Source organism: Puccinia triticina, chromosome 5A (assembly GCF_026914185.1).
Source record: "Puccinia triticina chromosome 5A, complete sequence".
NCBI lineage: Eukaryota > Fungi > Basidiomycota > Pucciniomycetes > Pucciniales > Pucciniaceae > Puccinia > Puccinia triticina.
Window position 1 is genome coordinate 2,021,682 of NC_070562.1, and position 23,339 is coordinate 2,045,020.

Genomic DNA, 23,339 nt, shown 5'->3' on the forward strand with positions numbered 1-23,339 from the left:
CTGGGCCTTTACAGGCCTTACCCGCGGGAATCGGGAACGGGTCGCGGGTATACCCGTAGCCCGGCCGCCCCGCGGGTACCCTGCTCCCGTTCCCGATACCCGCGGGTAAGGCTCGGGCTGCTCGATTTTGGTACCCGAGTGACGGGTATACCCGCGGGACGGGCGCCGGGCCAGCTCAAAGTGGCCGGGTACCCCGCGGGATCCAGCCCTAGGCAAACCCCCGGCTGCCGGCCTCCAAGAGCGGCACGGGTTCTTGTAACACCCCCGAGCTCCCCGGGATAGCGAGAATCGAGTGAGCCGCAAACCTAACCTATGGTGGTGAGATGACCCGGCTGTCCGCAGTCGTCACGGTGCCTGTTTTGAATTGCAGCCCCCACCCCAGCTGCTACAACCCAGGTTCGTATCGATTCCCAAGGACGAGGTCATCAGGATGAGGTATGTCTCTCGCATACGTACTGGCCGCATAACCGTATCACCTCATTAACAATCGTTCTCACCACTTCGCCAGTAAAATTTCAGTGTCAAGCGTGCGAGGCTCCATCCGAGACTTACTCACTGCCAGTAACGGTGAGAAGAAGCGAAAATTTACCGAGACAGTGTGAGCTACGGCCCTATCCTCAAAACTTGCTCACCCAGGCCTGGCCGGTATTTACACCCTTGATTTATTACCGATCACCTCTTTTCAGTGAGCTGCAAATCGGCTTGAAGAACTACGACCCTCAAAGAGACAAACGTTTCAGTGGAACCATCAAGCTTTCTCATGTCCCTCGTCCTCGTATGACCGTCTGCATCCTTGCCGATGCCGCCGACATCGACAGAGCAAAGCAAATCGACTTGGGTTAGCATTCTCAGATCCAAGCCCCTTCAAATTATGATCGTAGGATATCACTGAGCGTGGTTAATTTGGCCCCAATGCACAGAATACATGAGCGTCGATGATTTGAAGAAGCTGAACAAAAACAAGAAGCTTGTCAAGAAGCTTGCCAAGAAGTACGACGCCTTCTTGGCCTCGGACGCCTTGATCAAACAGGTTGGCTTCCACGACCCGACACTGCTGATTTCCCTTGACCTAACTGGCCTTCCCCCTCTTCAACAGATCCCCCGACTTTTGGGACCTGGTCTATCCAAGGCCGGAAAGTTCCCTACCCCTGTTTCCGCAGCCGATGACCTGACCAACAAGGTCACCGACATTAAATCCACCATCAAGTTCCAATTGAAGAAAGTCTTGTGTCTTGGTGTGGCTGTCGGACACGTCGAAATGACCGAAGACCAGCTCCTCGGTAACACGATGTTGGCAATCAACTTCTTGGTATCTCTTCTCAAAAAGAGTAAGTTTTCCCACTTCCGCGTCTTGTATCGCCCCTAGTGCTGATGGGACCCTGGTTACCCTCTAGACTGGCAAAACGTCAAGTCGCTCCACTTGAAGGCCACTATGGGAGCCCCAGCACGTCTGTTCTAGATACCGATCCGACACGACAATCTCTGGGGGTTTTGTTCTTGCAGCCAATGTCTAACGCACCACAAAGCATGATCTCGCACGCTTACACCAACCATACCTTTACGGAGGAGTGGATTGGGAGCTAGCCATTTTACTGCATGAAATGACATAACCAACCCTTTATGCCCCTCATGAGTGAAGAGCCAGCACAGCGTACTAAACGTACGCCTGGCACTGTGCCACTGAGTGAAACATCATGATTGATTGTATTGCCCAAACCATTCTCACGACAAGGACTGCTTGTTTTTATGCGCCCTCTGGCCAACCCACCGCTTTGGTAATAGTTTTCTTTATGATCCTCCAGGGCCACTTGACAAACTGCCATCAAGGAATGAGCCGCGATGTGCTAAAGTACCCCAGCCAGCTTCACTCAGCGGCTGCTTCCTGTGTGTGGATGTCACACTGTTGAGGAAAAAGTTCGTCTCGATCGCAGTCAGCGGTCCGGCGAGCCGACACGAGCCCCCACATGATGAAGCAAAATGTTTCAAATCTTTGATATTTGAGGCACATTCTCCATTTGTGGTACACGGGTTGCTGTAGTGTTGCGGTTGTTTGAGATTCGTGCAATCGGCAAGCTCATGCTCGGGAGAAGTGGGACACGGCTGCAAGTTCCCATGATCTAAAAGAGGCTGGAGGCGCATTTATTTTTGAAGCTGACAGTGCAGGTGAAGGATGGATGGATTTGTGTTGAGCTGTGTTGAGGCGAGTATGTATTGATTTAGGGTGTAGGGTGAATGCAGGACTATGCACTTGTCGGTCTGGCTGTTGACCGCCTGTGTGATTATGTAATGCCTCTGGGTCTCCCGATCACGTTGGCCCACAACACTCCACTCGCAGATCCCAGCAGAACCCATTCCGCCTCACGACTCAACAGAACTATCGATACATTTCATTCAGCAGCCGGAAAAAAACATCGATTGTTGCGAAGGAGAAGAAGACGAAGCGAACTGAAGCCGACCCCATAACCAAACCTTCTACCCATCTGTCAACATATCAAGTACTTTGAGGTCTGATTATGAGTGCCGTATGTATCCTCCTAAACTCTCGTTTCCAGCTTGTGATCATGTTTTTGAAGTCTCGAAACAGCTTTTCAGAAAAAAAAGTATTGATCAACTGATGATAAACTTTCTGCTTGTATAAAAATAGGAAGCATGGCTTTTCTTATTCGCCGTCGTCCTGGCTGCCGTCTTACTGTTCACAGCTGTCTTCTACGTAAGCACTTCTGGAAGCTGTTGTATCTTTTAACTGGATGGTTCCTCGTTCCTGGTTTCTGATCGACACAAATCACTGGTTTTTTGGGCATCCACTTTCTCAGATCATCATGTTCTCGGATTTGGAATGTATGTATTCGAACCTGCTTATCATTCGAGAATTGCTTCACGATTGATATCGCGCCCAATCGAACCCGAGAAGACTCCAACCTTTCAAGCTTGATCCCTTGTTGATGTGGTTGTTACTTTATAATAGGCGATTACTTGAATCCAATCGATCTCTGTAATAAGATGAATCAAGTCAGTTCCTTATCTTTCAATTATTCTTTTGTTTCCAATTCCGAACGATGAGGACTTAACCAATCTTTGGTTTATAGTTCGTCCTGCCGGAGATGGGTGCACATATGTTTCTAGTCATCTTGTTTGTTTTGAGCTTTCAGCTGGTAGCTACTCTGATCAACGTCCCACTGGTCGCTTGGAACGTAAACAAGTTGAGTTCCTTCCAAACTGGATTCATACAATTGATCAGTAATCTCTTCATTCACAAAATTAATTCTCGCTCCATGCATCAACCCGATCATGAGTTCTGGCTGACCTGCAATGATCCTCAAATAATCCAGGGTGATGAAAAAAACACACATGTATGACGCAACCGAGATATTTCGAACATTAGCACAGCACAAAAAAGAATCCTTCTTCAAACTAGGGTTTTATTTATTATCTTTCTTCTACTACCTATTCCGGTAAGCCCTTTCCTTTTTCACTAGCATCAGTCTTGAACGGCTTGGGGTCAACTTCTTATCCACTTGTGGATATTGAGAATTGACTTGACAGTCTAAGCTTGTATGGAAGAAAATCACTGACTTTGCCTCTATCGATTCAATTGAATAAACTTGAAAACAAACGGTTAATCAACTGCACATCTCAAAAATACTACCTTCTCTGTCTATATTACACGGATGGAAACATGAACCGCCTATCACATTTTTCAGGATGATTGCCGCGCTAGTGGCAGACGAGGTGTAAAACAAAAGAACAAAACGAGAAAGTCATCTAAAAAGAATGTTAGCAGTCTATAATACTAAATTGCCACTAGTGATGAAATGAATTGCCCGTTTGTTCTTTTTTTTCCTATCTTATACGCTTGTGAAAAAAAGTATATCAATTGAAGAAGAAACCCCATAAATCTTCACTCCTTTTTTTCTTGATCCAAACCCCTCTCCCCTCTAGTCCAAACCCCGACTCGAACTCGCTAAGAGAAAATTGCACATTTGCATTAGAGAGGTTTCGCTAGTGCTAATTTCGCTTCTCCCTCTATTATCTTTTTATCACTGAGGGGATTGTATTTTTATTTCGTATCTTTATACACAAAAGTAAAACACTAGACATATACGATGAAAGACGAACACATTGATGATCATGGTTGAATAGTTCTGCTACCAGCTGTATGTATGTAGATATAACAATGGTCTCATCAGGTCGCATCTCATGTTAAAGCTCCTTAAGCCTGAAATTATGATGGTCAAAATGTGTGATCGGAATATCAAACCTCCTCGCCAATTTCTTTGAAGATAGACATGTGGAAAGCAGTGTCTGCAACACTGGCAGACATCATTCAGTTAGCCAGTGGTACAAAAAGCTACTTTTACCATGGTAATGTTGTGACGTGAAATGTCACATCAAATCAGCTTGACTCTTTGAGACAAACAGGGGTTGAGCAGATGCCAACTGATCAAAAGATCTTTTCAGTTCTGGAGAACAAACTGTTTTGGTCCTCCAATGAACCTCAGCGAGCTACCTCAGCAAGCTTATCCAGAAACAAGCAAGAATCCAACTGGAGGTAGGGAATAGTAAAATGCAAAGAGCCACATTTGACCAAATCCAAGATTAGGTTTCAAACAGCTGAGCCTCCCTTGTTACAAATTAGGGGGATTCAAAGTTGGCCATGCATGACTTGCATGTACTTTTGCAAGTTGGTTGTCAAGGCTTTTCCTCAACACCAAAATTCAAAAAAACATTCAAGCAGGTTTAGGGGGTGTAGTACAATGTGACTTGCATGCACTTTTGCAAATCAGTGTTCAAGAATGAACTTGAACACCAACTTGCAAAAGTGCATGCAAGTTGGATCTGGCCAACTTTGAAACCCCCTATGAACTGGATATGAACTACATGAAGAAACATGAATGCAAGTGGATGACTTCCTGTCTAGATCTGGGAAGCATGAGGAATGTGTTTGGGTCCTCAGGGGCTGTTAAATATCCCTGCAACATCTAGACTTTATTGGTTGAAGTCAACAATGACATCTGCAAGGTTTGCATATTTGGCAGGAAGTCATCCAGATTGATCAGTGGACATATTTTCTGTTGGAAAAAGTATTTTGGACCATCCACAAGATCAATGAGGCACAAGATTTGTTTTTTATGAAAGAAATTGGAATGTGGTAAACTGCAATATTTGCAGGAGGTTCCCAATTTACATACAAGAACTCAACTGTTGTGATGTTACACAGCTCTCTATCAAAACCTTACTGAGCTGGTGGTCTAGAAACAAGAAGATAGCCTTTATGTAAGCACATGATTGTTATGAGCCACCCCTGTGCGCCATGGACTACTCCGGGGACATGACATCCACTTGTACATACATGGCACAGCTCCCTGCCACAAGGGAAGCCAGGGAGAGATCATCAAGCTCTCCCCATCTAGCAATTTACCACTTGCCTGAAGGAATTGAAGTGCAACAGATCCAGAACCGCCTCCTCCCCCCCCCCCAGACCAACCATTACAATAATTCTGCTGGAAACCACTCCTCATCAGACTGCTGAATGTGTTGATTCAACATTTCTTATCAAATGCAACTAAGGAAGTCTTGCAAGCACCCTGACTTCAGTAAAACATTTATGGTGTTCAATGTTGGTTTGCATAGTTTTATGCATGCATAAATCATAAAATCACAAAATCTTTTTTTCAGGGGACATAACTGTCTGATTATGTAATACAAAACTGTAAGGACTGGAAGTCCTTCACTGAGTGATCAGTGGAGTGGAGGTCCAAAGGCCTGGAGTTCTATGAAAATAGTGTGGATTTCAAAGGAATGAAGAAGAAAGGGAAACCTAGGTGAAGACCAGCTTGAGGAAAAAGAGAAGAGAAGTCCCTTCAAGCAGGAGTACAAGATATATCAGGCAAGAATATCATGTATAAGCATAAGTATGTATGTGTCTAATGAGTTGAGTTTTAGGAAGGGTGAAACATGCTAGTGAAACTCTTACAAAAATTTCCTCACCAAAACATTTTTGTGATTTTATGATTTATGCATGCATAAAATTATGCAAACCAACTTTGAACACCTACACCACAGGTGCAGTCTGACGTCTATCCAACATTGGAATTTTGGTCAGCGCCCACCTTTCCAACGCCGTGCTAAGCCAACATGGAATTCACGTTGGGAGGCAAACCGTTGGATGTGTTAGATTGCCGCTGCCGTCAATTTGGGGGGGTCAGATTGAGCCTGGCGTCAATCCAAGCCGTTGGATTCATGCTGGAGTCAAGTAAAATGTCTACTATGTAAACTAACTGGCGGGGTCATTCTGACCCCGATGGCAACTGCGGCCACTAAGGGGAGCTTGTGATGCTAGGCCCGGCATGCAAAAACCATCTCCCAGGGGAGGAGTCAAACCCTGCACTTTCTTTGGCAGTGCATGCAGGGCCAATTGGTGCGCTTGCTGCATAAACCACCAGCAAACAGGTGATGTAAACCAGATATTGCCGTGCTGACAAAATCCAAACCCCAATTCAACCTTGCACCCCGGGTGTGTCATCACCTGTTGTGGATTTTGTCACCTGCCATTCTCAATGGCAGGTGCAAGAGAGCATGACCCCCTCAATGGCCGGTGCTAACCGGTCATCAAGGGGACATACACACCTAGCTCCCTTGATGGCCCGTCTTTACCGGCCATCAAGATGAATAGACTACACTCCCCTGGCCAACAAGAGTAAAGCACTAGTTATACTCTTGATGGCCACTACTGAACTGCCATTGAGAGGCAATACATATACCCCCCAATGGCCTGTCAGTACACCAGCCATTGAGAGGAAAAAACTAACCTCTTGATGGCCCGTACTGGCCAGCCATCAAGAGCAAAACACTATTGTTGATGTGTATACACATCACCTTTGATGGCCTGTCAGTACCAGCCATTGAGAGGAACATAATACAATCTCAATGGCCTAAAATGATTGGCCATTGAGAGGACATACACACCCCGCTCAATGGTCCATCAGTACCCGCCATTTAGAGGAATATACTACAATCTTGATTACCATTTGGGAGGTGTGCATGTCCTTTTGATGGCCAATCATTTCAGGCCATCAAGAGTGTATTATGTTCCTCTTGATGGCCGGTACTGATGGGCCATCAAGGATGATGTGTACACACATCAACAAAAGAGTTTTGCTCTTGATGGCTGGCCAGTACTGGCCATCAAGAGTTTAGTGTCTTTGTCTCAATGGCCGGTGTGCTGACAGGCCACCAAAGGGTATGTGTATCACCTTTCAATGGCCGGTCAGTAGTGGCCATTGAGAGTGCAAATACTACTTTACTCTTGCTGGCCGGTACTGACTGGCCAACAAGAGAGTGTAGGATGTTCCTCTTGATGGCCAGTACAGACGGGCCATCAAGGGAGGTGTGTATGTCCCCTTGATTAACAGTTAGCACCGGCCATTGAGGGGGTTGTGCATCCCTTTTGCACCTGCCACTGAGAATGACAGGTAACAAAATCCCCAACAGGTGACAACACACCTGGGGCATGGGTTTGAATTGGAATCTGGATTACATCAGTGCGACAAAATCCAGATATGTCACCTGTTTGCTAGCAGTGATAGACTATCAGCCTCTTGCCATATAAGGATGTTTAACTCACACTCCAGAGCGTTACCAAGCAACTTCTTCCTATAATTTTTTGGTAAAGTCAAAGAAGTTTTTTCTCTTTTTTTTTTCCTTTCTGTGTACAATCTGCAGATATTCTTGTAGATTTTTTTGGTCCAGGTCAAGGATCACTTTTTTGAAGTGATTTCTTGACCTCTGCAATGGACAGGTGGGTCCGACTGGTCAGTAACCAGTCAGGTTGACCTGTTACATGCCCTTGTCCAACAGGTTGGCTCATCTCCTCAGCTTGCTTACTGTCCAACAACCTTTCAGGGTTGGCTCAATCCATGCACCAGGCCGACCATGCTTACCAGCGCATCTGCATGGTTGGACTGCCCTTCCCTGCAGGAAGGGTGTTTTGGCATCAATTTAGCCCGGCCAGACACGTCAGTCTGACCCTCCCAGAAGTCTGCCATCAGGCTGGGTTGGCCCAACCATAATCCAATGCAGGTGTCAGCCCACTTCTAAAAGTGGAGCCGTAGTGTATGGTATTTGAAATTGCATAAGATTTTTTTACATACACTGCAAAAAAAACTTGGTCAACTGCTTTCAGTTGACATGCAGGATACTCAAGCCAAGCTGCCATTGTAACTCCACCTGAATGCACAAGTGTCTTTGTTGGCACAGTCACTGTGCAAGGTGCACAGTGACTGTGCATTAAAGCTTGGGTTGAGTCAAACCTTGAGTAAGGCTGGTGTAACACCACAAGCTTCCTCAGAGTTACCACATGTCAACTGCTCACAGTTGACACAGTTTTTTTTGCAGTGATAAAATCATAAACTGCAATTTTGGCTGGGAGATGTCACTTTGAGTTTTATGCACGCTGACATCTCCCAGCCAAAATTGGCTTTATGATTTTATGCAAACAGTGACATATGCAATTTTGAATACCATAACCATAATTTAGGGTTCTCAAAGTTGAAAACATACAAAGGTGACATACATACTGCCATACACACCATTTTTGCAGGGAAGCATTTGACAGTCCCTGCAAATAAGGTTGTATGTTTTCATGACATATGCCACTATGTCGCAACTTTGAGAACTCTGACTGAAGATTGAAAAAACAAGCCTCCATAATTGAAAAGATCTCCGTGAGGTTGTGGCAAAAGATTCACGACACCAACGCGATTCGAACGCGCGCGGGTAAACCCACTTCCTTAGCAGGGAAGCGCCTTAACCACTCGGCCATAGTGTCTTGTTGTCTTATGGGAAATTGTAATTTATGATCCCCAAACCCTATTTCTCCTCAAACCGGTACTGGCACCCGCCTGTACCGGCATGGGTCGCCTTGCGTTAGACCAAGCTCGCTCCCCTTTGCTCAGGATCCCATCCAGGACGACCACTCGTTGAATTTTATCCGACATACCATCTCTTGGCTCAGGCGAAAGGTGAGTAAATTACATTTCCACCAGCACAACAAAAACGTGTTTTGATCGTCCCAACCAAAAGCTCGCTTTGACTGATATTTTGATGTATCTTCCTAGCCCAGCACCTCGACCCAATCTCTGTCGATCTGCGGTTATGTCGCTTGTTAACCTTCGCCTGCTCACGACCAGTCGGAAAACCACTTTCGGCGTGATCGCGTCTTCATCGCGCTCATTCTCACGGGGCCCAAATGCCTGCCTCAATGATGCCGACCCTTTTGGCTTCGATCGGTCGCAATCAACGCAACCACTCAAATTTCGCAAGCCTGATACTGCTACCCAGCAATTGAATGCGCAAGACATCCAACCATCGAATCAGAAGCAGGCTGCCGAGCGATCGCCTTCTCTCCTTGGTGGTGATATCTTTCGCCGAGTGGCCGAAAATCGTCAAAGCCAGTTACAAGACTTAAGACGATCAGACGACAGGATGAAAATCAACCGGGAGGAAAAAGCCAGTTTGGATCAACTCTGGAAGAGTGCTTCTCAACTCAAGATTCAAAGCCATTTCGGACCCCTTACTCCCGCCAGTTCTCGAGTCATTCGAACGGTCAGGATTCCACCTACGTCATTCCTAAACCGCCCCGTCTTGGCCTCGGACGTCGAACGATCTTACAAGAAACTTTCTAGTTGGTTGAATGCGGCCGGATTGCGGAAAGAAATCTACCTGAACAAACGTTACGAAAAACCTTTCCTCAAGCGCCGACGACTCAGGAGTGAGCGCCACCGAAGAAGGTTTGCCATCGAGGTCCAAAGAAGAGTACAGATTATCAATGTAATGAGAATGAAAGGGATGTAATCTCACTTTGATACGTCACGAATTATCTTGTACCACTCCCTTTTTCATTTGCCCACCTTTGGCCCCGAGTTATCATTTTCATCGCCCTGTCACGGGCGTTCGTTGTTCCAGCGCTTTCTGAGTTGGTCGGGCTACCGAGTCACGGCAGCCTATTCCAAAACATCATTGTCTCAGATATCTCTTAGTAGTACCGCCTCGGCCTATGCTCTCCACAATGTTGAAATGACCCCGCCGTTTGGGACACAAGATGTCGATCTTAATCAACTGGCATGAAACAGTCACTTCACAGATTGGCTATCGGTCCTAAACATTGACTCCCGGAGCTGGAGCCTGGGAAGTATCTGCTCATCAGTATGAGGTTATTTTCAATCCTCTTTCTTGCCATGCTCCTAGGATGGTGAGTCTCTGTATCTTTAAAATCTGATGATCCATTTCAGTTGCGCACTGCATGAGTAAGGCCAGAGACCAGGAGCATATGTATGCAGGCTACATTACAAACCGTGTAATCAACGCCATCCGCATTCTTGCCTCAGGTTTTACTAAAGCTCCACACAGTTTGATAGAGTTTGACTGAAGTTACCTGGAAAAAGAGTTAAGCTGTTTAAAGATTGCTTCCCATCCTTCCCCCTCCCCACCTAAGTTCTCAAACATACAGTTTGCTCTGATAAAGTGTGAAATGTCCTGTTTTGCGTTTTTTTTTTAAAAAAATTATTCTTTCTGGCTTCAGTCTCAGACAAAACTATTTAACTACCCTCAAAGAAATAAGACTTGTTAGTAAGGATGGAGGGTAAGAGTTGGGGTAAGATGTTTAATCCAAGCATCTTATGAGCCCCAATTGCTTGATATTTGGGGTTCATAATTGAACCTAATGAGCACCAACTTTAAGGTGCTTCACTTGGGAACAACTCTGTTTTTATGAAATTTCCACGACGTTCTCGTATTTCCAAAAACCACTAAAAATCTGTATCACTCGAAAGCTTTGTAAAATGTTTGATCATATGAACGCCTGAAAAATGTGTTTTTGGGGTGAACCGCCTAAATTGAGGGAATGAAAAAGAAGACGGTTTAGAATATAAATAAGATGACCAAAATCAAAACAGGATCAGATAAGAATAAAATGCTGCCAAAAGAAATTCTGCCCCAAAAATTTACATTAATCTAACCGATACCGTAAAGGGAAAACAAACAAATAGAAAGCGACTGTGATTGAGAAGCGATTACAGTTCACAGTTCATCTCGTAGCCCTTGGTCTCCAATTTCATCTTCCAATTTCACCCTGGCATCTTGGGTCAATTGATCGCGATTCTCGGCATTTTGGGTGAACCTCGACGATTGATCAAGGACATGATCATCTGGGGTTCGGACCAAATTAGTCCGACGTTGATGAGATTCTTGTAGCCACTCTGAGATCAATCGGGCGCTGTCCTTGCCAAGATTCCAATACCCTGAGTTCGAATTCTGATTAAACATCGTTGTATGACTTGGGTTTTTCAATCACAATCAAGCAGGCCAAACAGAACTTCAATCAGTTTTCCGAAGACCATGACGGCGACGATAAAGTATATCTTGCTCTTCCTGTTCTGCCTTTCTGTCTGAGGGTGAGGAGATATGTGATACTTACGCATTAATCTCATTGGGTGATTTTTGGTTCCGGTTCGCGGAGAAGCTAGCATCAATACCTCTAGGCTGGGTCTTGGAGGTTGGCAATATTATGAAATGCCGATCACTCGAATGGGAATCCACTTTGGGGATTTCGGTGTAAAAACTAATCCATAAGAAAGAAAACAATGAAATGGATTGAGTGGATGCGCTCAACTCGGCAGCGTTTTTGCTCAAATTCGCCTGAATCAATGAACGATGCTGAAAAGTACTTACCAATGAAAATTTACGGCGGGTTTGATTTTGATAATGTCTGACATTCTTTGATTCAGTCGATCAGTTTCAAACAACTCTTTGATATAATCTAGATGACTGGCTGCCCAGCCCACATTTTCTGTAATCTTGTCCTTCTGCCAGTAAGTCGTTCCAGCCGCAGCGGCTAGACCGGCAACACCAACAGCGGCTAGACCGAGTTTCATCCAATTACTACCTGCGCTTGTGGGCGGTGTTTGCGTTTTTTGGTTTTGGTTTTTCTTTTCCGTTTCAGGAGGTAATTTTTCGTTTTTGGGAGTTGCAGGTCCACTGGTCGAGCTTGAACCGACAGCCCCCATACCGAGTGCAAGCCCCAGGCCAAGATTGTTCATGACTTGCTGGGCCATCTTTGCATGTCCCAGGTATTCGTTAGCAGTATTGGCAAAGAAAGTCGGATTGAGGCCATAATAAGGCGTATCGTAGCCAATCAATCCAATGATTCCAGGCCAGATGATCGACTCTTGTAGATCCGTTTGAGAATCTCGTTCACGAATAAGCTTCAACGTTGCATCAGCTATTACCAATCCACCCATACTGACAGAATTATATTTGGATAAATTGTGTGAAGACGTAGCGATGCAATTAGTAAAATGAAACTTCAGGACAGCATCCTGATAATGATGGACCATAGGGGAGAGTACTGGTCACTAAGACATACCTGTGGCCCAATAAAATGACATACGCTTGCTCTCGTCCCGCATCTGCTTTGCTCTTGCCTGGCGAGGTTTTCTCGTGTGCGGTTTCATACTCCGTTGTTTTGACGGTCAACCAATCCAAAAAGACCTCGGATGCTTTTGACTGTTTGATTCTCAATCCGCGTCCGTATATTAAGATTTAGGCAAGGCAAAACCAGCGCAAGGAGAAAAGACATCAGCCTTGTACCTCATAAAGAGGTGACGTTTCTGAAGTATGGAGTAAAGGCAGTCTGACCAGGGATCCTCGTGTATCGTATGCAGGATAGATGATTGAAGTGCATTTAGTTTTGGGCCAGGTCTCGGACAACAGGAAGGTCAACCGTTCCGGAAACGACTCGAAAGTATCGTCGCCACTATTAACCGTTACGAATCCAATATGAAAATTGAGCGGATGAAGCGCCTAAGTGGGTTCGTTTTCTCTACTCGCCATACAGGTTTTATACCGACGGAGAGATCTAGCTACGTACCCTTTGAATCTTCATTTTGCGGCAGAAAGCACAAGAGGGTTACAGTCAGTCGATGGTGTTGATGCGGACCGATTCAATGATGGAATGTAAACATACCCGTGTAACCATACTAGTAGTAGGAGGCTTGGCGCGTTAGAATGCACGACTTGCGATGCGACGACGCCCGACATCCTTGCTACCTTGCTAACACGACGTTTGGCCTGAGAGGGATTTTCTTTGATTTACTTCGCCGTTATGCACTATTTGAGTCGTTCTTCGTCAGATCACCCAACACCCGCCAGAAACAGTGAATATGTCTCGAGTGTGAATGATTAAGAGTGCTCACAGCTGTCTCTCGAGAAGAGTCTACTTCCCTTGCCTCCCTCGACCTCATGAGTCACATCGAGTCAGAACACAGCCGATTGGGACCAACTTGGACCCCTCATACCCCCAGTGATATGTAAATATGTAGTTCAGTCACAGCGAGATTCGACGAGGCCAATTCATTAAGGAACCGGCGCTCCAACATGTATCGGTATTCGGTGGCAAGTGACAAAATGTGATCTTTCAATTGTTCTTGCATCCTAACAGATCCTAACCAAACCAACCTCACCAAACAGCATCCATTTGCTCCATGCATCTCCTGTTACTACTGAGCCAACACCAGAGAAATCGATAGCAGCTTTGTACCAAAATAAAGGTATATTCTAATAACGACAAACCAGCGTTTGGGCCATCCGAAGACACTTTGGCCGAGTGGTTAAGGCGATTGACTCGAATGGGCAGCAGTCCGATCTATCAATTGGGATCTCCCGCGCAGGTTCAAATCCTGCAGGTGTCGGAACGTTGATATATTTTTGCCTGTCCTGCATTGCAGCTGCTGCTCATTAGTGTTTAGCAACACAGTTCAATTGTGCGTGTATGTAGTCCTCTACCTGTCGAGTTAAAATCCATGGCCAGGTGTGATAATATATATGTAAATGACTGCTGAAAATTTACCTGTATGGATTTTGGCAACTGAAAAATGCATAGTTTTTGCACAGATTCACTGGTCAAAATTCATGAAGGCATTTGCGCTCAAGTGTGAAACCAGTGATTACTGTAAGGAAGAGACTGTGACTCGGTATCCATTCTTTCTGCTGTACATTCCTCTGAAGGTGCACCTCTTGAGAGAGTGACTCTTGTGTCTTCTTCGAGCCTGCTGGGTGATTTTAGACTGTTCAGGCAGGTTATGTTGGATGACTTCCCGTTGTCATTTAGAAATTAGAGACCTCTAGATGCCGCTCTGAATCCTAAATTAAGACACCTATCAAAAACTCAACCAGTGCACATGAAATTGATGAACTGTAGGGTTAGGAAAACATTTTGCTTTTTGTCAAAAATTAAGAATTTGGGTGTGTGTAAATTGAGCTCTGGGAGGCTCCCAGACTGGATGGGAAGTCCTCCATTCTCTGCGTTACCGATGTTGCGGCCTAAACAAACTTGCAGCAGGAGTGGCTGTGGGAGTCCATTAAGTGAAACTTCAAGTCTTTCTACTCATTGAGTGTGAGAGGGCTTCTTCCTTTTTGCCCCTTTACTAGTTGCCATGAGCTAGTACTGCTGGTGTGACATGCCGACACAATAGTCTTGGCGAGGACCTGATGATAATCTACGTAGTGAACAAAAGGAAATTACAATCAAGAGGAAAGGAAGAATGATGTGGCATGCACTGCTCTGGGGAGAAATTCCCCCGGTATGCTTTTAGATATGCTTGTAGCGCGGCTCGACCTGGCCGTCGATCAGATAGGTTTCCCTCCCAGCCGCGCCCAAAGCCACCGCACATTGACAGACACAGCCAAGGAGGAGCACCCGACGACTCAAGATGGCCAACTGCACCGTTCTCCCCCCCGAAGTCCTTGCCGCCAACGAGTCTGGAATCAACCTCTTTGGTCGTTGGGACTCCGCCGATGTCGAAGTCAAGGACATGTTCGTCCACAACCGAACTTGACATGCGCAATCGAAATGGTGCTGATCCAAGGATTGTTTATCTTTCTAGCTGTTTGACTGACTACATCCAGATCCGTAACGCTGTCTTCGTTCCTCACACCGCTGGTCGTTATGCTGCCAAGCAATTCCGAAAGGCTCAGATGCCAATCGTTGAACGACTTGTCAACAGCTTGATGATGAAGGTCACTATCTCATCATCCACCGCCTGCTATCCCGAGCAAGATATCCACAGTGTGTAATACATTCAACTCACAAACCTGGCTTACGCCAAATAATTCTAGGGACGAAACAACGGAAAGAAGCAGATGGCTGTCCGGATCGTCGCCCACGCCTTCGAGATCATCCACCTTCTCACCGACCAAAACCCCATCCAAATCTTGGTCGATGCGATCGTCAACACCGGTCCCCGAGAAGACTCTACCCGTATCGGCTCTCAAGGAACTGTCCGCCGACAGGCCGTCGATGTCTCGCCCTTACGACGAGTTAACCAGGCCATCGCCCTCCTGACCATCGGTGTAAGCTTCCCACATTCCTTCATCTCTGCTGCGTCAGCTGATGTGAAGCTAAACGACATTTGAATTCTCTGAATCCATCCAGGTCCGCGAATCCGCCTTCCGTAACGTTAAGTCTATCTCTGAATGTCTTGCCGACGAGTTGATCAACGCCGCTAAGGGCTCGTCCAACTCATACGCCATCAAGAAAAAAGACGGTCAGCAACCCTACCCTTTTGCTCTAAGACGTCACTGATGCTGACAATTAGCTGAAACATCCTGCGTTCTTCCTCGTTCTTTCCGAACTCTTTCCTTCTGTATCTGTAGAGTTGGAACGTGTTGCCAAATCTAACCGTTGAAGAATTACTGATAAACATCTTCTGGCCATTCATCACATTGCGTGCCCTGAGCTCCCGCAAATGGTCCACGAGAACTTAGGCTACGACCCCCTCATAACGCTCGCTCCCCAACCCAACAAATCAGTAATATGTGTTACCCATCTAATAGAGGCTCGGAAGACCAAGTTCAATGTGTATTTGCCATACTTCGATGAATGCCAATAAAAAAGTAACGGAGCTTCTAAGCGGAAAGGACTTGACCTGGGAGGGGGGGCAAATATTGTTGTGAATACTGACCGACATGTGCATCTCTTCCTTACCATGAGCTTAAATTCAGGCCCTGGGCAACCCTTTCCTTGTCTCCTTTGCCTTACAAATAAATGAGTTACAAAGTCAGCTATCTCCCCATTCTCCATCAATTTCACATCCTCTACTCAGAATAGCAACTTCCACCCAGTCACTTGCTTGAATCCAAGATGAAGACATCTAACTTGACACATTCCCCCTGGTGGCTTGCTGTGTAGCTAGGGGGGCTTAGGTTGACCATTTTCATCTTGGTTTTAAGTGAGTGACTGGGTGGAACAGGTTGCTATTCTGAGTACATAGAGGGTGTAGACTGGATGGAGCATGGGAAGATAGCTGCTTGAACACATCCTTTGTAAACAAAAATTATTTTTAGGACCTCAAAGTTTAAATTGTACACACTGTCTAAACTCACTGCTTGGACAGTTTTGTCTGGGCATTTGTTGGCCGCAGTTGTCTGACTAGTTTCACAATCTGGATACAGCAGATTGCAGAGCTTGTTGGACATAATCTACTGACAACTGCTTGGACAAAACTATATGTACAAGCAGTTAATTTTGGCAGTGACAGGCATATAAATTGTGTACACCACAGTGTATGCCATTGACCCCAGAACCATCCTAAGCTGCTGGCTTTAACCACATTGCACCTTCATCCCCATATTTGTCAATTTATACTTCCTCCCAAAATGTCCACCAACACTAGAACAAAACTCAAGAAACTGACAGCAGTTGACATGCAGCATACTCCAGTGTAATTGCCCATGTAACTCCACACAATGACATCATACCCTTTCATGCACAGACATTGTACATTGAAGCTTGGCTTGAATAACCTTTGAGACAAGCTTCTGTATCAGTCCAAGCTTACTTTGAGTTTCTGCATGTCAACTCTTGACAATCCCTGAAGTTTTTTTACTAGTGCAGGAACATTCCAAACAATGTGACACAATATATGGGTCAGTACATACCAGTAACTACACAGATGAAAATTCTTCAGGACAAGACAGCTCATGCAGAATTTTAGTCCTTGTACCAACACTGTTTGATAGTCTAGGAGTGAAAACTTAAGCTGTGAAGGAATTATGTCCAAAGATGTGAGATAAATGAGGATAGGATATTTGAAGAGACTTGTGATCACAATGGAGGGGGCACAATGCAGTCAAACTCAGAAGATGAGGAGAACCAATGAGTTTCTTGCATGATTTGATTTATATATGCATGATTTTGATAATGAATAAATAATTTATGTGTAACACTGCAAGAAAAAGTCAGCAAATGCTAGCAATTGACATGCAGTTTACTGCTGTTCTAGCTCCATCCAAACACTTATAAGCTTTTTCTGCACAGTGACTGTGCATTGAAGCTTGGTCAACAGTAAGCCTTGGCAAACACTTGACTACAAAATGCAAAAAAAAACTCTAGAAATTGTCAGCAGCTGACATGCAGAAACTCAAAAGAAGCTTGGGGTGATACTCAGGCTTTTTTCAAGGATTATTTCAACCAAGCTTCAATGCACAGTAACTGTGCACATTGCACAATGACTGTGCATGAAGGGTTACAATTTCTACATATGGGGTTAAAATAGCAGCTACACTGGAGTGGGCCACATTTCAACTGCTGGCAGCTTCTAGAGTTTTTCTTGTAGTACAAGAGGCCACCTGAAAGATTAAAATCAGATCAATAACAGGCTAATTTTTATTTTAAACATTAACATATTGCAGGCTAACTAGGTACTAGACTAACAGCAATTTGTTTCTCAAAATTCTTCAGTGTCAGCTAGCCAAATTTGGTGCTAACAGTAAATTCTCTGTAGTATAGCTAAAATAGCCAGCACTTTTCTGTACTAAAGCTACTTTACCCAGTGTAGCTGACCAAACTTGACATCTGGTAATAATTGCTAAATCTCCAAGCTTGGAACAGTGTTTCTGTTTGGTAGGGCTTAGCAAGTGTGATTAAAACTAGAGATGTCAGCAGGTACTTGTTTGCGGGTACCCGGCACCTGTTTGCGGGTACCTGTTTTCAAAGACAGGTACCCGCAAACAGGTGCTGGGTGCGGGTGCGGGTGTCAACTTTTGAGGTGAAAATTTGGCAAGTACTTGGACCAAGTACTTGCCAGCACCCGCCCAATTTTGCCGGTCAAGATATGTATACATATATCTGGACACATGCTTATAGATACAAGCATATTGCTGTGTACCTGACTCAACCCCGTCGCCGGAGAATAGAGATCCGTACTGTCAGTCCCCTCTTCACCGAATCACCATACCACTCAGCCTCCACCATGGGAAGAAGCAGGAAGCGCCACAAGTCAACCGGATCAACATCTTCTTCTATCTCAATCCCGGCCAGAAATCAAGAACCTTCTGAACCATCTGGAAAAAAACAAAGCCGCACAATAGTTGACGTACCCAACGATTCTGATGGAAATGAGAATGTCAATGACTCCGAAACTCCAGCAAGCACTCAGAACGGAAAGGTTAGAGGGCTTTCCGATGAGCAAGAGCTCAGTAAGTCAAGTCAACTTTTACTCAAGATTAACCTAAAAATTAACTTTAGTCTTTATGACTTTGTGACCTTCCAGAAAAAGCACAGAGACTTCACGGAAATCGTCTCAGCTCATGCTATGCTGCTTTTGAAACCCCGCAACTCTCCGATTTACTCGACAAAAATGGTCGGAGGATGATTGCTTACCCTTGTAAAACGTAAGTCAATTTCATCGCCGTTATTGTATTTTTGTCCTACCTGTATCTAATGATGATCGATCATCATCTCTTTGAATTTTTTCAGTTGTGGCAGCAAAATACATCGGCCGATTTACGACACTTCCCCATCAAATTTATCTAAACATGTAGCGAGCTGCTCCAAGAAAGAACGGGAGGCAAGTCATAACCAAAAACTGGCTTCCATGGGGATATCTGGGACAGGTGATATTGATCCGCGAGAAGTGAGCCAATTTTTTCCCTTTCCCTTCCCGAGAATTTCAGCAAGTTGTCACTGAGTCTGAATTGATTTCCAGGTACCCCAGCTGTGTGCTGTTTGGTGTGCTGAAGCTGCCCGACCTTTTTCAGCTCTTGGAGACGAAGCTCATCGACGCTTATTGCACCTGGTGGTCCACAAGAATCTACCGGCACGCAGAACTGTTTCGGAGGACATAGCTTGATTATATACCGCCGTGCAGGAGACAATAATAGAATCACTTCGGGTAAGTTTCCTTAATGGTCTATGTACTTGAATCCTCTCCTCATTAAATACCCACTCTTTTCTTAATCTAGAACCATCACGGTGCAATGTACTTGGGGCTAGATGTGTGGCAGTCCCCGAATGGTTTCGATATACTAGGTACAGTGATATATTGTCTAGTTGAAGAAGACGCTGGTGGATATCACTTGGAGGCAATGCCTCTCGACTTTGTCAAGCTGCAACAAAGCCACACGGGTTTCTATCTGGCTGAAATAGTACAGCTTATCGTTGAGAAATTTGATGTGAAGGATAAGGTCAGATTTTTGATTGATCTTGTTTTTATTCAATTTTGTTTTGCCAATCAATCAGTTATTTTTACGATTAATAGATTTTTGGGATCGTGACTGACAACGCTTTGAACAACCAGACTATGATTGAAGCGATCAAATCTTTCAAATGGCCCAGGATCAAAGGTGAAGGTCAATGGATTCGCTGCTTTGCTCACATCCTGAACTTGATTGCTCAGGTGATCTTGCGACCATTTGGAAGCCACAAAAGCAATCGTACCGCGGCAAGCTCACTCAATGATGAGGACCAACAATCTGACGATAATGAGGAATATGAAGATCCAGAAGAACAAATAAAACTGTAAGTTTTAATCTGATTATAAGCTCTCTGCGACATCGGTACTGTGACTTATTTTTACACATTTACACTTAGGTTTACTACTGATGAATCAGATCATGACTATGATGACAACCACGACAAAGGCGAGGACAACCATATCTTGGCCGCTGAGCTCACCGGTGAAGATGAGATTGAACTGGAGGACATCGATGTGATTGAGTTGAGCGACGAGGAGGAGGATGATCGATACACTTCCAAATCGTGCAAGGAGACCTTAGCCAAGGTAAGCAACCATCTCCAACTCATTAATAATTTGATCAATCAATTAATGAAGATAATAAATGAAGTTCCGAGCCATTTCCAGGAAGTTGAATAAGTCTCCAAATTCAAAAACTCTCTTCAAAGAGATCTGTCAGGATTGTGAGTGTTCAACACCACATAATGTTGGGCGTGACATTCGGACCCGGTGGAATGCAACTCTGGAACAATTGAAAGATATACTGCAATGCTCAGCAGCAATGTGAGTTGATTTTTTTTTCCTACTCGCAACCTCAACTGTCAGTGCTGATTGATACTATTCAAATTCAAGCCTTGAGTGGCAGAAAGACAAACACCACGGTCCAGCGCGACAATATCACATCCACCGGGAGGATCTCGACTTAGCGCGTGACCTCGTTGAGGTTCTTCAACCTTTTTATGACATTACTCTCCAGGTCTCAATGCATGGAGCTGCTCGAATTGCCAACATTGTTGTCTTCATCGACCAGATTACTAGCCATCTTTCTTCTGCCATCTCAGATAAGCGCGACGATTACCCCCCGGCATTGAGAAATGCCTGCCGTGCTGGACTTCAGCTCACAAATAAATACTATACTCTGACCGACTGCTCTCCATTATACCGGGTTTCTATGGGTATGGTTTTGATAATTACTGCGGATCTCTTATTTTACTGATGGTGTTTCTACAGTTCTGCATCCATCGTTCAAAGATGACTACTTCAAGCTCGCTAAGTGGCAACCAGAATGGATCAAAGAATCAATCAGGCTCACTCGTGATATGTGGGAAACCTATTACAAACCTGTATCTCACCAGCAATTGTCTTCACAAACACCAATCTCTTGTCCCAAGGTGAGTACATGGGATAAGTATATCATAATCCATCAATTCCAATTTGATCTAAACTGAATACCTCACTGTAATACAGCCCCAAAAAGGAGTTCTTGCAGGTTTGATTGGTGCCTCCGAAGCTCGAGGAGGTAACACATCAAGCGATCCGATTCACATGTGGCTTGCTGGAGGGTTAACTTTGACGGCCGATGGTCAGCCGGTGAATCCCCTCAAATGGTGGATGCGACAAAGGCGTGCAGGAAATCATCAAGGGGGTCTGCTGCAGATGGCCCTTGATGTCTTAAGCTGTCCTGGTAAGGTTTCCCTCTCCTGGATGTCTGGTTTGCTTCGCCAACAGCCTTACATCTACCGCAGCAACGACCATCAATGTTGAACGATTGTTCAGCTTTGGGAGGGATTATGTTTCCCTCCAAAGGCACCGGCTCAGTCCTTCGTCAGTCACGAAAGGTATGGCCGTGGCTTTTTACTCAAAGAATGGTATAATTAAACCGGGAGTGTTACATAAATGAAAGGCAAATAAGGTGAACGAGGCAAAGCAGCAAAAAGCAAAAGAGTCTATTTGGAAAAGTCAAGGCAAATCGGCAAGAAAATGAAGGGTTAGGATTTATATATATATATGATATTTCTTATTAGCAATGCAAGAGTCTTCAAAAAGCGTCAGCACCCGCGGGTACTTGCAACAAGTACCCGGGTACTTGCCCCTGCCCCCCTGCACAGGTGCGGGTGCGGGTGCGGGTATTGAGATTCTGGGATTTTTGAGCCGGGTACCCGCACCTGTTTTGGGTACCCGGGTATCAGCCGCCATCTCTAATTAAAACTCTTTATGAAGAAGGGAAGAGGGAATTGTGTTAATTTGAGTCTGGGTCTTGACTGAATGTTTCTGTTGTGAGACCGGTTAAAACTAACTTCTGTTGTGATTATTTTGGATTTCTGGTATTCTTTACTCATCCCAAAATAATGAACATCATGATAAATCTTACCTGATCTTCCCCTTGCTGTATTCTGATGGCTTTTCTCAGCATAGCTGAGGTTGTCAATCTCACCAGACACATATTCATTTCACAGTCTCTAAAGATCCAGATGTGTAGAGAAATGATATGTTCTTTGAGTTGAAGTTACTTATCTTTCCAGATGTGAAGGCTTTGTTTTTGTTGAGGGATATGTTTGGATTTCCTCTGATATGTTATAAATTGTCAATTTTATAATGTGCAGCCCCCATGCAGCCCACAGTTCTACAAATTTGGATGAATTTTTTTGGAAGACTGTTATGAACCCCAGAGTCACAACCTAAGGTCCCATTTGGAGCCAATATGATTGTGCAATATAATCTGGAATTTTGTGACATCTGATCAAATTTTGGCAGACCTGATCAGATGTCACATAGGATGTAAGGCAAAAAAAATCATATATCGCCCGGATTATATTGGCTCCAAACGGGGCCTAAATGTTCTTCATGATTTGCAATGGTGCATCCAAACAGGCCCTAGATTGTTTTTTTTTTTCTTTTATCCAACATCACTACCTTGAATTGAATTTCTTATGCTTATTCTACTTAAATCAGCCAGTGGAAGACTTCCTCTCAAATCTGCAGGTGCAACACTGGGCGGCCACGCTAAACAATTGGTAGTGTGCGCTATCCGCTACTTCAGTGTTGCATAGTTTCTGGCAAAGTTTTGTTAGTGGTAGCACCGCTAAAGGCTGCTATGCTACGCTAACAGGTGCTAAAGTCACAATCCGCTTTTTTAGTGCTTAAATAGCACTGATTTTTGGTTCACCAGGAACATGATCTTCAAATAAATCCCCAATTTTTCATTCATGCCCTGTTTCCACCTTCCCTTTAGTCCGTAATCTTCCTCTTTTGGCCAAATGAGATGTTTTCATGCTGCAGAGGGAAAGAGAGTTTCAAAATTTCCAAAATTAACCTCCTTTCATTCTGTAATCAAAGCAGCAAATCATATCAGTCCAGATTCCAATATGGTATAGGGAGAAAGCCAGTAGATCCATAAAGGGCCCTTGGTACTTTTTTTTTCTGCTTTTCAAGGTTAGACAAGTTGGACAACCAGCTGACAGACAGACACATTGTGCTCAGTTATCTTAGTTAGCATCAGCTTTTGTAATTTTTCCTGTATGCAAGTGTAGGTGGTCAAGATATGGGATCTCAAGTTTTAAGAACACTTATTTTATATATTTACATATATATTTGCTTGGGAAATATCTATCCAACTACAGAAGGAGTGCCACAGGGATCGAGACAAGTCAAAGATGAAGCTACACTTTATTTGCTATCATTTGGTATCACATACCATCCAAACAACTATGGGGGGGAGGTACAAAAATTGATGTAAAATTGTGAGGCTCATTTTTTACCCTGCCAGCTTAT

At 44.6% G+C, this 23,339-nt stretch overlaps 5 protein-coding genes across 5 annotated transcripts; 4 read left to right on the forward strand and 1 right to left on the reverse strand.

Annotated features, from left to right (window-relative positions):
* Positions 1-430: 430 nt before the first annotated feature.
* PtA15_5A244 (uncharacterized protein) lies at positions 431-1,459 on the forward strand (the record flags this gene model as incomplete). The annotated part of the gene is made up of 6 exons (XM_053168984.1): positions 431-435; positions 509-598; positions 687-838; positions 921-1,030; positions 1,097-1,328; positions 1,395-1,459. The coding sequence occupies 6 exons, from the start codon at positions 431-433 to the stop codon at positions 1,457-1,459; spliced, it is 654 nt and encodes a 217-aa protein (XP_053020226.1).
* A 1,054-nt stretch (positions 1,460-2,513) lies between these two features.
* PtA15_5A245 (uncharacterized protein) lies at positions 2,514-3,735 on the forward strand (the record flags this gene model as incomplete). The annotated part of the gene is made up of 7 exons (XM_053168985.1): positions 2,514-2,522; positions 2,645-2,710; positions 2,814-2,838; positions 2,966-3,009; positions 3,087-3,199; positions 3,330-3,452; positions 3,702-3,735. 7 exons carry the CDS (start codon positions 2,514-2,516, stop codon positions 3,733-3,735), a joined length of 414 nt encoding a protein of 137 aa, XP_053020227.1.
* Positions 3,736-9,153: 5,418 nt separating this feature from the next.
* On the forward strand, positions 9,154-9,852 carry PtA15_5A246 (uncharacterized protein; the record flags this gene model as incomplete). Its single annotated transcript, XM_053168986.1, has 1 exon — positions 9,154-9,852. The coding sequence occupies one exon, from the start codon at positions 9,154-9,156 to the stop codon at positions 9,850-9,852; it is 699 nt and encodes a 232-aa protein (XP_053020228.1).
* A 1,224-nt stretch (positions 9,853-11,076) lies between these two features.
* PtA15_5A247 (uncharacterized protein) lies at positions 11,077-13,095 on the reverse strand (the record flags this gene model as incomplete). Its single annotated transcript, XM_053168987.1, has 7 exons — positions 11,077-11,332; positions 11,474-11,617; positions 11,728-12,297; positions 12,422-12,561; positions 12,694-12,811; positions 12,926-12,934; positions 13,022-13,095. 7 exons carry the CDS (start codon positions 13,093-13,095, stop codon positions 11,077-11,079), a joined length of 1,311 nt encoding a protein of 436 aa, XP_053020229.1.
* Positions 13,096-14,765: 1,670 nt separating this feature from the next.
* PtA15_5A248 (uncharacterized protein) lies at positions 14,766-15,740 on the forward strand (the record flags this gene model as incomplete). The annotated part of the gene is made up of 5 exons (XM_053168988.1): positions 14,766-14,869; positions 14,940-15,072; positions 15,172-15,405; positions 15,488-15,599; positions 15,709-15,740. The coding sequence occupies 5 exons, from the start codon at positions 14,766-14,768 to the stop codon at positions 15,738-15,740; spliced, it is 615 nt and encodes a 204-aa protein (XP_053020230.1).
* Positions 15,741-23,339: the final 7,599 nt, after the last annotated feature.